This window comes from Hylobates moloch, unplaced genomic scaffold (assembly GCF_009828535.3).
Source record: "Hylobates moloch isolate HMO894 unplaced genomic scaffold, HMol_V3 SCAFFOLD_10, whole genome shotgun sequence".
In the NCBI taxonomy this organism is placed as follows: Eukaryota; Metazoa; Chordata; class Mammalia; order Primates; family Hylobatidae; genus Hylobates; species Hylobates moloch.
In genome coordinates, this window is record NW_026652285.1 from 25,021,760 (window position 1) to 25,033,513 (window position 11,754).

The 11,754-nt window shown below is 44.7% G+C and overlaps 1 protein-coding gene across 2 annotated transcripts; it reads right to left on the bottom strand.

Moving 5' to 3' along the window:
* Positions 1-460: 460 nt before the first annotated feature.
* LOC116474816 (keratin, type I cuticular Ha3-II) lies at positions 461-7,360 on the bottom strand. Of its 2 annotated transcripts, none has more exons than XM_032163587.2 (7): positions 6,950-7,360; positions 4,865-4,947; positions 3,437-3,593; positions 2,355-2,516; positions 2,138-2,263; positions 1,742-1,962; positions 461-916 (listed from the first exon to the last, which is right to left on the bottom strand). In XM_032163587.2, exons 1-7 carry the CDS (start codon positions 7,295-7,297, stop codon positions 799-801), a joined length of 1,215 nt encoding a protein of 404 aa, XP_032019478.1. In that variant the 5' UTR covers positions 7,298-7,360; the 3' UTR covers positions 461-798. The 2 variants fall into 2 exon arrangements, with proteins under 2 accessions (XP_032019478.1, XP_032019480.1); XM_032163589.1 differs by having other exon boundaries at positions 799-916; positions 1,742-1,958; positions 2,134-2,263; positions 6,950-7,297.
* Between the last annotated feature and the right edge of the window lie 4,394 nt (positions 7,361-11,754).

An 11,754-nucleotide genomic window follows, 5' to 3' on the forward strand; every position in this document is an offset into this window, starting at 1 on the left:
ACACCTCATGTGTAACTGACAAGCACAGAGAGTGAACTCTGGGTTCAGTCCTGCCATTGATCCTTCCTCAACGTGAGGAAGAGAAAAAATTAGTAGCACAATTCCTGGCATTTGGTAGGTGTTCAATAAATATTAACTTCTGTCATCCCTGGTAGGGACTTAAAAGAAAGAGTGGAACTGTCTAGAGATGCTCACTGTTGCATTTTACTGAGTAAGGTCCCACGAGAAATACATTTATCATATTCAGATGAGGCCTCTTGTCCTAGTGATTCCACTTGTTTTATGCTGGCCTAAGTGGATGATGGGACTCACTGTGCTTAATGAATCTTAATGAAGGTGATGAAGACCTTTTAGGGCATGATTAACCTATAAAGTTCTCCTTCTGCTTTCAAGTGGCTTTATAAGAAGCACACAGAGAGTCAACACTTTGAAAAGAATGAATACAAATGAGAATCATGTCTGCTTTGCAAGAGGAAAGTTTATTAGGCGATTTGGGGAACTGCAATAAAGGTAGAAGCAGCAGAGAGAACAAAACACCTCATATGCCACTGTCACAGCTCCAACCTCTGACCATCAGAACTCAAACTGACTACAGGAGAGGGACCTGGGGTGAGGAGGATCAAGTCAGCCTAGGCTCAGAGTCAGACCCAAACACTGGGCATTTGTTCTCCTTCCAGACCATGATTTGTGGTGATGCCTCAGGGTGGGGTCCGGTGGCTGATGGTTGTCAGAGAGGCGGAACTGGCCTGCTGATGGTAATTCTGTCTTCATGCTATTCTTCTGCTGGCCCCAGGGTATCTAGTACCCAAAGGTGTTGCAGGGCCCACAGCGGGAACGAGGAACACAAAGATTGGTGACACAGGATCCAATGGGCTTTTCACATGCATTGGTGGTGGCACAGGGGTTGGAGGGCAGCCTGGGATGCAGAAGCATTAGACTGTCAGCATGAGAATGGTGATTCAAACAAGGGAGACTCAACCCAAAGAGACACAGAAACAAGCAGAAGCTGTTCTCTGATGTCCTAGGAAGCCATGCCTTGTTTGGATCACTCCTTCTACAGAGTTCTGATACAGTGGCAGAAATGAGCAAAGAACATGTAAGGTGGAATCCTAGCCTTCCTTCTATGACCCTAGACACACAAGAAAGTCACTTCCTCGTTCTAAGCCTCAGCTTTCCCACCTGTAAGGCAGGACTGGTAGTACCAACCACACAGGATTATGAAAATTCCACAAGATTGTGTTCATAAAAGTAGTATGTTCGCTCGCAACTGCCGTACTGTTAGTTATTGATCATCATCCCTATTGACACTCAAATGCTCATCTCTAAGAAGGTGATAATGATTCCCACTCTGCCTGCCTCAGATGATTCTATCAAGAATTAATGAAACGGTGGATTTGAAAGTTCTGTTTAAATCAGAAAAAGCGATCATTGTTACAGTTTCATTTTCCTTTTTGTGGTGACAAGACAGTCCTGAAGACAGAAAGATTTATTTACCCATTAGCATCCAAAAAATCTCTACTAGAGGAAGGAATCAAGTCCCATGACTATCTTTTGTAAAAGAAAATATCTTTAGCCCGGATAATGTTAGCAACAAATAGCCTATACTTCCCACGGCTGTAATATAAAACTCTGGCCTCTACAGACAGATTGGCATCTGAAACTTGATTTTCAAAGTCCCTGTTTTGTCCTACAGTAGAACAGTGCCTGTCCCTTGCAGGGGTGCTGCCTGCCGGGTACTCACTTGCAGTCCTCGCTCTCCAGCAGGCTCCGGTACGTGTTGATCTCACACTCCAGCCGGGCCCGCACGTCCAGCAGCACCTGATACTCCTGGTTCTGCCGCTCCAGGTCACTGCGGATCTCCGCCAGCTGGGACTCCACGTTGGTGATCAGTCTCTGCACCTGAGACAGCTGGGAGCTGTAGCGGGCCTCGCTCTCTGTCAGCGTGTTTTCCAGAGAGTCTCGCTGTGGTGGGGAAGATCAGGAATGTCAGAGAGCTGCTCCTTATAGGGTTCCTCCATGGGGTTCCAAAAAACTCACAAGCTCCAAGAGCTAAGGAGAGTGTGTGGCCCCAAGCACATCCCCGGGACTCTGCCTTCCAACTTCCCATCGCTCACCAGCAGGTCTGAACAATACACACCAGGTTGTGCTGGGCCTGTAGCTCTATCTCCAGGGCATTGACCGTGCGTCTCAGCTCGATGATCTCTGCCTGATAGGACTGCAGCTGCTCCGAGCTGGACACCACCTGCTTGTTCAGCTCCTCGGTCTGAAACACCCAAGGGGAGAAAGGATCAGACCCTGCCTCCAGGGCCCTGGGGGGCCTCGGGTCCTGAGCGGCCACGTGCTTAGATGCCCACCTGCGTGGCGAACCATTGCTCCACTTCCCTGCGGTTGGTTTCCACCAGGGCCTCATATTGACTCCTGGTCTCATTCAGGACCTGGTTCAGGTCCACAGCAGGGGCAGCATCCACCTCCACGTTGAGGCGGTCTCCAAGCTGGCAGCGCAAGGTGTTGACTTCCTAATGGAGAAAAGGGAAGAAATAAACCCACAGAAAGAAGTCTATCAATAACCTCTTTGAGGCAGTTCAATATAATGGGAAGAGGATTGCATTGCAGCTTAGGAAACATGAGTTGAAGCCCAGCTGTCACCTCTGGAGATTCTGGCCTCTTCTCTGAATCCCTTCCCTCATCTATATGATAAAGCTGCTGCATTAAATGATTGCTAATATTTCTACCCAATCCAAGATTCTATCATTTCTTTCTTATTTCCCCTTTGCTCAGTGATAAGCCTGGCGTGATAATTGGCTTACAATTGTTGCTACTTAAATATAGAGAAACCAGGTTTCATTCCTCCTATTTATTTCATGGGATACTACTAGAGTATGACACATGTTTTCATCATGAAAACATCTAATGTTTGAGACATGCATCTGATTTCATAGTATTGCATTCAGCCATGAGATCTAAATCAACCATTATTTGAGTTATTTCATTTCTCCCGTTTTTCCCATCCACCAGTTCATCCATCCATCCATCCATTCATCCATCCATCCATTTATCCAGCTTGAGTTCTAGTTATCTAGGTGAAACAGAGTGTAAGAATGTTTTCTATCTCCTTCCAGTCTCAGTCATTAACCTACCTGGCACCTCTTCAGAAGCTAATAGATAGCATCAAACAGTAGACAGTAATTTAAAGATATTTGTGTGACCTTTCAGCCATACATGTCTGGTCCCAAGGGGAAATAGGTCAGCCTACCACACTCCTTTGTGTAAAAAAGGTAAGCTGTCACTCATTCCCCAACAAGCCCCGAAGTACGTTTTGAGCAACCAGCAAAATGTTGTTAGGTCTAGGGTGCTTAGCAAATCAAGTCCTACCTTATCCTATTCAGGGGCATCACAGAGCTCTCAGTATTGGGATATTGGGGGCTGGGACTCTTACCTGCTCATGGTTCTGCTTGAGGGACAGCAGCTCCTCCTTCAGGGACTCCACCTGGGCCTCCAGGTCAGACCTGCACAGGGTCAGCTCATCCAGAATCCTGCGCAGGCTGTTGATGTCGGACTCCACCAGCTGCCGCAGGGACTGCTCCGTCTGGTACCTGCACACACAGCCAGAGGTCAAAAGAGGCCCCCAAAAAAAAGTCTTTGTTTCTCGGCCTTTACTTGGCTGACTTAGTCAATTTTATTATATTTTGAAATATTTTGGGAGAAAATACTCCTATACTGAGTGAGAAGGCCTATTTTGTCACTGAGACACACAGAAAAGGTATTGGTGGAATGCCTGTGGATAGTTTAGTCTAACACGAACTCAGTTTGTTCTAAGACGCTCGTTTACAAGTTGCTATCAACTAAGCCCTGCTGTTTTTGCCATCTCAAGTGAATCAGTGCCCTTCGCAAGCCTGCTCCAGGTTGTCCTGCCATCCTTTCCAGCCTTGCCAAGAAGCAATCTAGTGTTGTGGAAAAAACGCTGAATTCAGAGTCAGAGCCAGTCTTGTCATTAAATGACTGTAGATAGATACCTTGATCTCTCTGAGGCTTGATTTCCTCAACTGTAAAATGAAGACAAAACTAACACCTCATAGGGTTGGACTGAAGATGATATATGTAAAATTATATTGTAAAATGTAAGATCCCAGGAAAATGCAAAGGATTCTCATGACTGTAATAATAGTCATACCTAAAAGTATTGATTGATTCTCTGAAAGGCAATGGATTTTGCCTCCTGTTTTTGTGGTTTAATAACTTCTTTTTGGGGGGTTGACAGTGACTAATGTATACAAAGAGACCAACGTGAAAATCACTTTTAAACTTATTCCAGACATTGGGTTGAAAAGGAGTAAGAATGGATGGTGTCTTACAATCAAACTTAAAGCACAGGGCTGCACGCGGTGGCTCACGCCTGTAATCCCAGCACTTTGGGAGGCTGAGGCGGGTGGATCACTTGAGGTCAGGAGTTCAAGACCAGCCTGGCCAACATGGTAAAACCCTGTCTCCACTAAAAATACAAAAATTAGCTGGGCCTGGTGGCACATGCCTGTAATCCCAGCTACAAGGAAGGCTGAGGCAGGAAAATCACTTGAACCCGGGAGATGGAAGTTGCAGTGAGCCAAGATCGCATCACTGCACTCCAGCCTGGATGAGAGAGGGGGACTCCATCTCAAAACAAACAAACAAACAAAAAAAACTTAAAACACAGAATCTGAGCACCTATTGAAGAGGCTTTGACATTTAACCTAATCCTAACCCAATGCAAGAATCCTCCCAATATCATCCAGAAACTTCTGCTTCCACATTCCAGAATAGGGAGCTCATCACTTTGCAATTCAGCCTGCCCATTACTAGACTGCTCTGATGGTCAGGAAAATCTTACTTGGTTCTGAAGTCATCTGCAGCCAGCTTGGCATTGTCGATCTGCACCACCAGCCTGGCATTCTCAGACTTGCTGCACAGGATCTGGGGATAGGATTAATCATGAAATGGGTTATACTAAGAAATGCCTTGTGCCTTAAAGTGAAATGCTATTTTCTTTCAGCCACATTCCTCCCAAATAGCTTTAAGTCCTTTCAGATTTTCAGCTCTGAGATAAAAGGAGGATTTGATCATAAAACTGACCATTTCAAAACCAGGAAAACCAATGTGAATTCATCATGAATTCTATTCTTATCTGCTTCTGGCTTCCTGCAATAATTGAGATTACTGAGTATCCAACCCCTGGGTTGGGTGACCAACCATCCCAGTTTACTTAGGACTGAGGGGTTCCTGGGATGCTAAAATGGGAAAAATCCCAGGCAAGCCAGAACAAGTTGGTTATCCAACACTCAAACCACCTTTGTTCCACCTGATGACTTCTTTCCACTCTCCCCTCATATTGCCCTTGTTCATGCCTTTGCAAAAAGCTTCTTGCTCTACCCAGAATGCCCTCACCCACTAGCAAGACCCCTTGTGTAACCTACATACTTAATCAATAACACTTCTTATGACCTTTGTGTGATCATTTTGTTTCCACATCTATCTCCCCTGTTAGACTGTGAGCTCCTGAAGGAAGGAGACCGTCTTACTCAGTACATTATCCCCCACCCCAGCACTGTGCCTAACACTCTCCAACTCTGGGTAAATAAACGAATGATATTCAAATAGCACAACCCCTTTCTGGCATCTACTTTTCCAGATCTACAGAACAGTGGACAGTCGATTCTGTCCCAGAATCAAGGGCTTGTACAATTGGATATAAACTCCCACTCATACTTCAAACCCCACTCAGATATTGCCTCTTCCAGGATCCCTCCCAAACTTACACCCGGTATTCAGTCCCAATTCTCTGTGGACTCTTTACTTATATCTACTTCTCTTCCAGAATGGATGGCCCCATATTGTCATCTATACATGGCTGCTCTAGAGGATGGTCCATGTGTCTGTAGATACTGCTGGAGTCAACAGCTCTCTTGTGTTGCCATAAATGCTATCTTTTGCTATAGCTTTGAAAGGCTTTAAATATTTGAAGATTTGCTTAGGAAATTCTTAGCATAGAAAATAATTCAGGTGCTTTCCAGTTTCATCCATGTCCCCACAAAGGACATGAACTCATTATTTTTTATGGCTGCATAGTATTCCATGGTGTATATGTGCCACATTTTCTTAATCCAGTCTATCATTGTTGGACATTTAGGTTGGTTCCAAGTCTTTGCTATTGTGAATAGTGCCGCTATAAACATACGTGTGCATGTGTCTTTACAGCAGCATGATTTATAATCCTTTGGGTATATACCCAGTAATGGGATGGCTGGGTCAAATGGTATTTCTAGTTCTAGATCCAGCAAACTATCACAAGGACAAAAAACCAAACACTACATGTTCTCACTCATAGGTGGGAATTGAACAATGAGAACACATGGACAGAGGAAGGGGAACATCACACACTGGGGACTGTTGTGAGGTGGGGGGAGGGGCGAGGGATAGCATTAGGAGATATACCTGATGCTAAATGACAAGTTAATGGGTGCAGCACACCAACATGGCACATGTATACATATGTAACAAACCTGCACGTTGTGCACATGTACCCTAAAACTTAAAGTATAATAATAATAAAATTTTTTTAAAAAAAGAAAAGAATTCAGGTGCATACTTTTTGAAAATGCTATAATGCTCTCAAAACAAAACCAGGATATCATAATCAAACCAAAAAAATCAGATATTCTGGTTTGGAGTAAGAAGCCATATAAGATTGCTATTGCTGATTTTGGTCTAATGCTTCACTCTAACACCAGCCTGCATCCTTCCCTTGTGGGTCCACAACAGATTTTCTAAGACTACTTGATGTCATACCTAAGCCAGTGATCTATGTCTTTATCATTCTCAGCATTACTGTGAACAGACTTAGATCCATTCACAGTTTAGTATGTTAAATATAGGTAAGTAGTTCATTAAGCTGGCAGTGTGGTGCCCACCTCCTCACCTTCTGCTGGAGCTCCTCAATGGTCTTGAAGTAGGACTGGTAGCTGGGGCACAGCAAGGGCTCCTGCTGCTGGGACCTCTCCCGGATGAGGTTCTCCAGCTCCGCGTTGTCCCGCTCCAGCTGACGCACCTTCTCCAGGTAGCTGGCCAGGCGGTCGTTCAGGAACTGCATAGTCTCCTTCTCGCTGCCATTGAAGGAGCCCTCACAGAACCAGTTGCAGTTGCTCACATTGGCAGGGATGTTGCAGGCCCCGGGCAGGGTGCAGCCGTGGCAGCTGGGGGGCACGCAGGGCCGGGAGGAGCAGCTGGTGCGGCAGCTCAGGCTGGGCAGGCAGAAGTTGTAGGGCATGGTGCAGGGAGGCAGTGGAGCTCTGGAAGTCAGTTTCAAAACCTGATTCCTTTTCCCTGGGATAAGCCTTGATCCTCTCCAAGGCTTTATATTCTGTCAGCAGTGGGTGTGGCAACCATGTCAAACATTCCCCCTTTTTACCTCCTTCGCTGATTTTTCCGTTTGTTATTTAGCCACTTCACCTGAGTCCTATACCTCATTAAATGTTTTACTCTGGCTTCTTGCTAAGTCAGGACTCCTCACAAAACATGCTGATTGGTTAAGTAAAAGCTTCATGGTTTGGCTTCAAAGTGACCAACCTTGCCTGCAGCAGTGCTTATCCATGGGACATTGAGCTAGAGTGACAGCTGGGCCCTGTCCCCAGAGTAGGGGGCACGTCTGTGACTCTTTCTCCTAAATGAGGAAAGGCTTGTGTCTCATCCAGTTCATATTCAATTAAGACTCTGTGAGAAAAGCCACGTAAGGAAACCCATCTAGAAACTAGACTATGTGATAGGGAATCCTGGAAGCTGAAATGAGAAAGGACTTACAAGGCCATTGGTTCAGGGCCCGTTTGCAGTTCCATCCAGGCAGATGGAGGCAACTCTACCCTCTTCCTATGGGGCTGCAGGAAGCCACCCACCTCCGTTTCTACTAGTATTCAGTGTTCACAAGAATATTAAGAAAACTAAACTTTTGGGAGCACCTACTCTGCATGAAGCACTATGCTCCATGCCTGTGCACAGCATGACTCTGTCATTGGTGATGGGTCCTGCTTGCTGAGCCTCCACTGTGCACCAGGCACTGTGCCAGGCACCTCATATGCAGCAGCTCCTTCAGTCCTCTCAAAATGCTGCAAGGGTTTGTAGATAAGGACCCAAAGCCTCTGAGAGGTCTCCCAAGATCACAAAGCTCCTACATGATGGAGCCAGGATTCCAATACAGATCTCCCTAATTCCAGTGTCCACACTCTCTCTGTCATATTACATGTCTCTCTCTTCCAATCTTTTCAGTACTGAGATGCAATAATGCAGAAATACAGATTGAGCTCCGTTGAGCTCAATCAGTGCTGACAATATCCTAAATTAGAATGGGCCAAAAAAATAACAAGCCTGTTTTTTACTTATTAAAGAACCAAAAGTCACTTCTATGCTGATGGAAGGACGTTTACTAAGTGAAAATGCATTATACCCACTAGAAGCTTGGAAAAAAAAAAAAAAAAAAAGGAAACCCTTGGTTGATCTGATGGAGACATACCCAAGCCTAGTTCTCCAAAGGATATGACCCTGCAAAGCCACCACTATGTCATGTGCCTGAAGTGGCATTTTACGACCATTGGCACATTTTGGCAAGCAGAAGCTCTGCTCTCATGCATTCCAGATGGAGCTATGAAATATGAGGATTTTATGTTTAATCTATCAGTGCTCAAATTCTGAGGGATACTCCTCCAAGTTGTTCCTTTTGGAAGCTACATATTAAGTCTTGCCATACAAGAATTCTTTTATTACAGGTGACCTGCCATTCCTCAGATCACCCTTCCTTCAAACTTGCCCTCATAGCTTGGGACACATTCTTTTGGTTATCATTATTGAAGGCCAATCTTCATCTTCTATTGGTGTGTTTATTTTTGGAACCAGCCAGATGTCATTTGAAACCACACCTAGTGCATAGGGTGAATAACCAAGCTGCATAGCGTCTTTAATGGGTCAGAAACACGTTGTGACTGCAAAATAATAATGTGCGTTTTCTTGGGTGACTCTGGAAGTCATTTCCAAGGAGAAGCTTCAAATATGCTTTTATAAAGGACAGTGGTTTTGGGGCAAACGTGTGGTCTTCCAGGGTGAATGCATTGAAGGTACTGATATCCTCCCCTACAACCACGATCCACAACTTTCCGTCCCTCCTGCCTGAATCTCTACTATTTTTTTTTTTTTTTTTTTTGAGACGGAGTCTCACTCTATTGCTCTGTTGCCCACGCTAGAGTGCAGTGGTGCAATCTCGGCTCACTGCAACCTCCACCTCCCAGGTTCAAGCGATTCTCCTGTCTCACCCTCCCTAGTAGCTGGGATTACAGGCACGCACCACCTGTGATGTGCCTAGCTAATTTTTGTATTTTTAGTAGAGTCGGGGTACCACTATGTTGGCCAGGCTGGTCTCGATCTCCTGACCTCAGGTGATCCACCCTCCTCAGCCTCCCAAATTGCCGGGATTACAGGAGTGAGCCACCGCACCTGGTCTGAATCTCTACCTTTAAAATGATTCCATCGGTGAGATGTGGCATGGGCATATTGGTTTAAAATCAGTCCTATTGGATGAGATCAAATAACATAAAGTTCTATTGGATGAGATCAAATAACATAAAGCAAATAGCTGAATTCATTAGCTTTTCTCTAATTACCTTGTGTTCTTCTCTCCTTCTTCTATGCCTCAAGCTTCAAAGAGAAAAATCTGACAACAGCACTTTTTAAAGAAAAGGAAGGGAATAGTGTTTCACAGACTAGTAAATATGTTCACAGGGATCCCTATAACCATTGCTGTAGCTTCTACCTCAGTCACAGTGGAATAATCCAGAATAAGTATCCTTGTGTCTTTAAAAGTGGAGGTCAGAGTTTAGAAAACACAACTATTCCCACATCTTGAGTAGAAGTAACTATGATTTCTGTACAGCTACTTGGCCATTATATACTAATAGTTGGAAGAACTTGGGTCTATTGAGAAAAGAGCCAAGTTTCAATTAGCTTCTCACAAAGTCTGGAAGGCAATTGTTTTTTATTTACTCCACTTGCTGTGTACTGCAAATTCTTATCTTTACATGGGTGATGCTATTGTCTCTGTTCAATGGCCCTTCATTAAACATGATGAGCAAATCAAATCCTAACAAACCGAAAAGTTTTATACATGCCCATGTAATTGCGGCAGATGCTGTGGTTGAGGCTTCTGGTCTTAAGATGTGAGCAAATTGCAGTTAAGATTTAAGGATGCTATTTATTAGGGAAGCCCAGGCTATTTCCATAGAAGAGATCACATGCCAACCCACCAGTGATGCTTAACCATGGAGTGGACATAGGATGGGTCTTCTGCTGAGGCCACCTTCCTCGTTGTGGGACTTCAAAGGCATTAGGAAGCCTCCCTCCTTCTTCCCAAAGCCATCTTCTCCAATGTCCAGGCTCTGGCGCTTGAAATTCTCACCGTGAGAAATGTAAAATTTATTCTTTTAGAAATACGAAGTAACATTGGGCTACTTGAAAATTAATTATATTTTAATGTGTACAAATGAGAAGGAGAAGCCAGGAGTGGTATCACTGCATGCACACAGAGCAAGAAGATGGACTTTTTGTCAAAGAGGGATCCCAGAGGGGAATTAGAAAAGCAGAAAGACTGTCCAATACCAACCCCAACCCGTGGTTTGGGGCCAGCCTGTCAGAGCTTCCTAGAAGAGCAGAAGATAGGGCTTCCACAAACTGTTCCATAAAGGCAACTGTTGTCAATTTATCAATCCTCCAGCCTCAGGACATTGAGAGGAGAAATTAAAGGGGTAATTCAGGAAATAGGCCAACAGGTTTGGCCCTGTTCAACGGGGCTTCTGATAAGGGACAAGCAGGAGAGGGGCTGAAGAATGAGCCAGGTCAGCAGTAAGCTAGGCTGAGCAAAAACAGATACAAACACCTCAAAATGGAACTCAGGAGCTAGTTCTACAAACCCTCTCCAGAGCCACCATTGTTTCTCTTACACTCAGTCCTGGACTCCCAGTGGGAATAGAGTTGAGCTGGGACATCCATCTTCTCCTGCCCTCTAACATCAATGCTCCCAGTTCTTGAGCCTTCAGTCTCAAACCAGGACTTACACCATCAGCCTTCCTGATTCTCAGTCCTTTGGGTTTGGATTGGAACTACACCACTGGCTTTCCTGGGCCTCCACCTTGAAGACAGCAGATTATGAGACTTCTCGGCCTCCATAATCATATAAGCTAATTCCTCATAATAAATCTCTTTCTATGTATCTATATATAGCCTACTGTTTCTGTTTCTCTGGATAACCCTAATACAGTGTGTAATCAGTACTAGTTTCCTTCCTTTTCTTTCCATTGTTCCTCTACCTCTACTCAGCTGCCATATTTAAGCCATGCCTCTAAAATCTACCCCTCTTCAGCCTCACTCTCCTCCACTTATCTCAGTCCTTATTGTCTCTCACCTCCTAACTGATCTTCCTTCTATTTCACCCAGCTTCTAGGACTCCTCACAACCCAACCTGTACACAGCTGCTGGATATATCATATGGCAAACTCCCTTACAAGAAAATCTCATGTATAATCATTCAGAGCACTTCCAAATATGGCCACACCTAACTACCTTGCAGTTTCATCTCCTATTACCACACTTACCCTCTGTTCTAGGCTAGGAATTGGGCTGTCAATTTCTAAACACACCTCATAACTCCTCCAGGCAAAGTTCATGCTCAGGAAAACTTTCCCTCTTCTT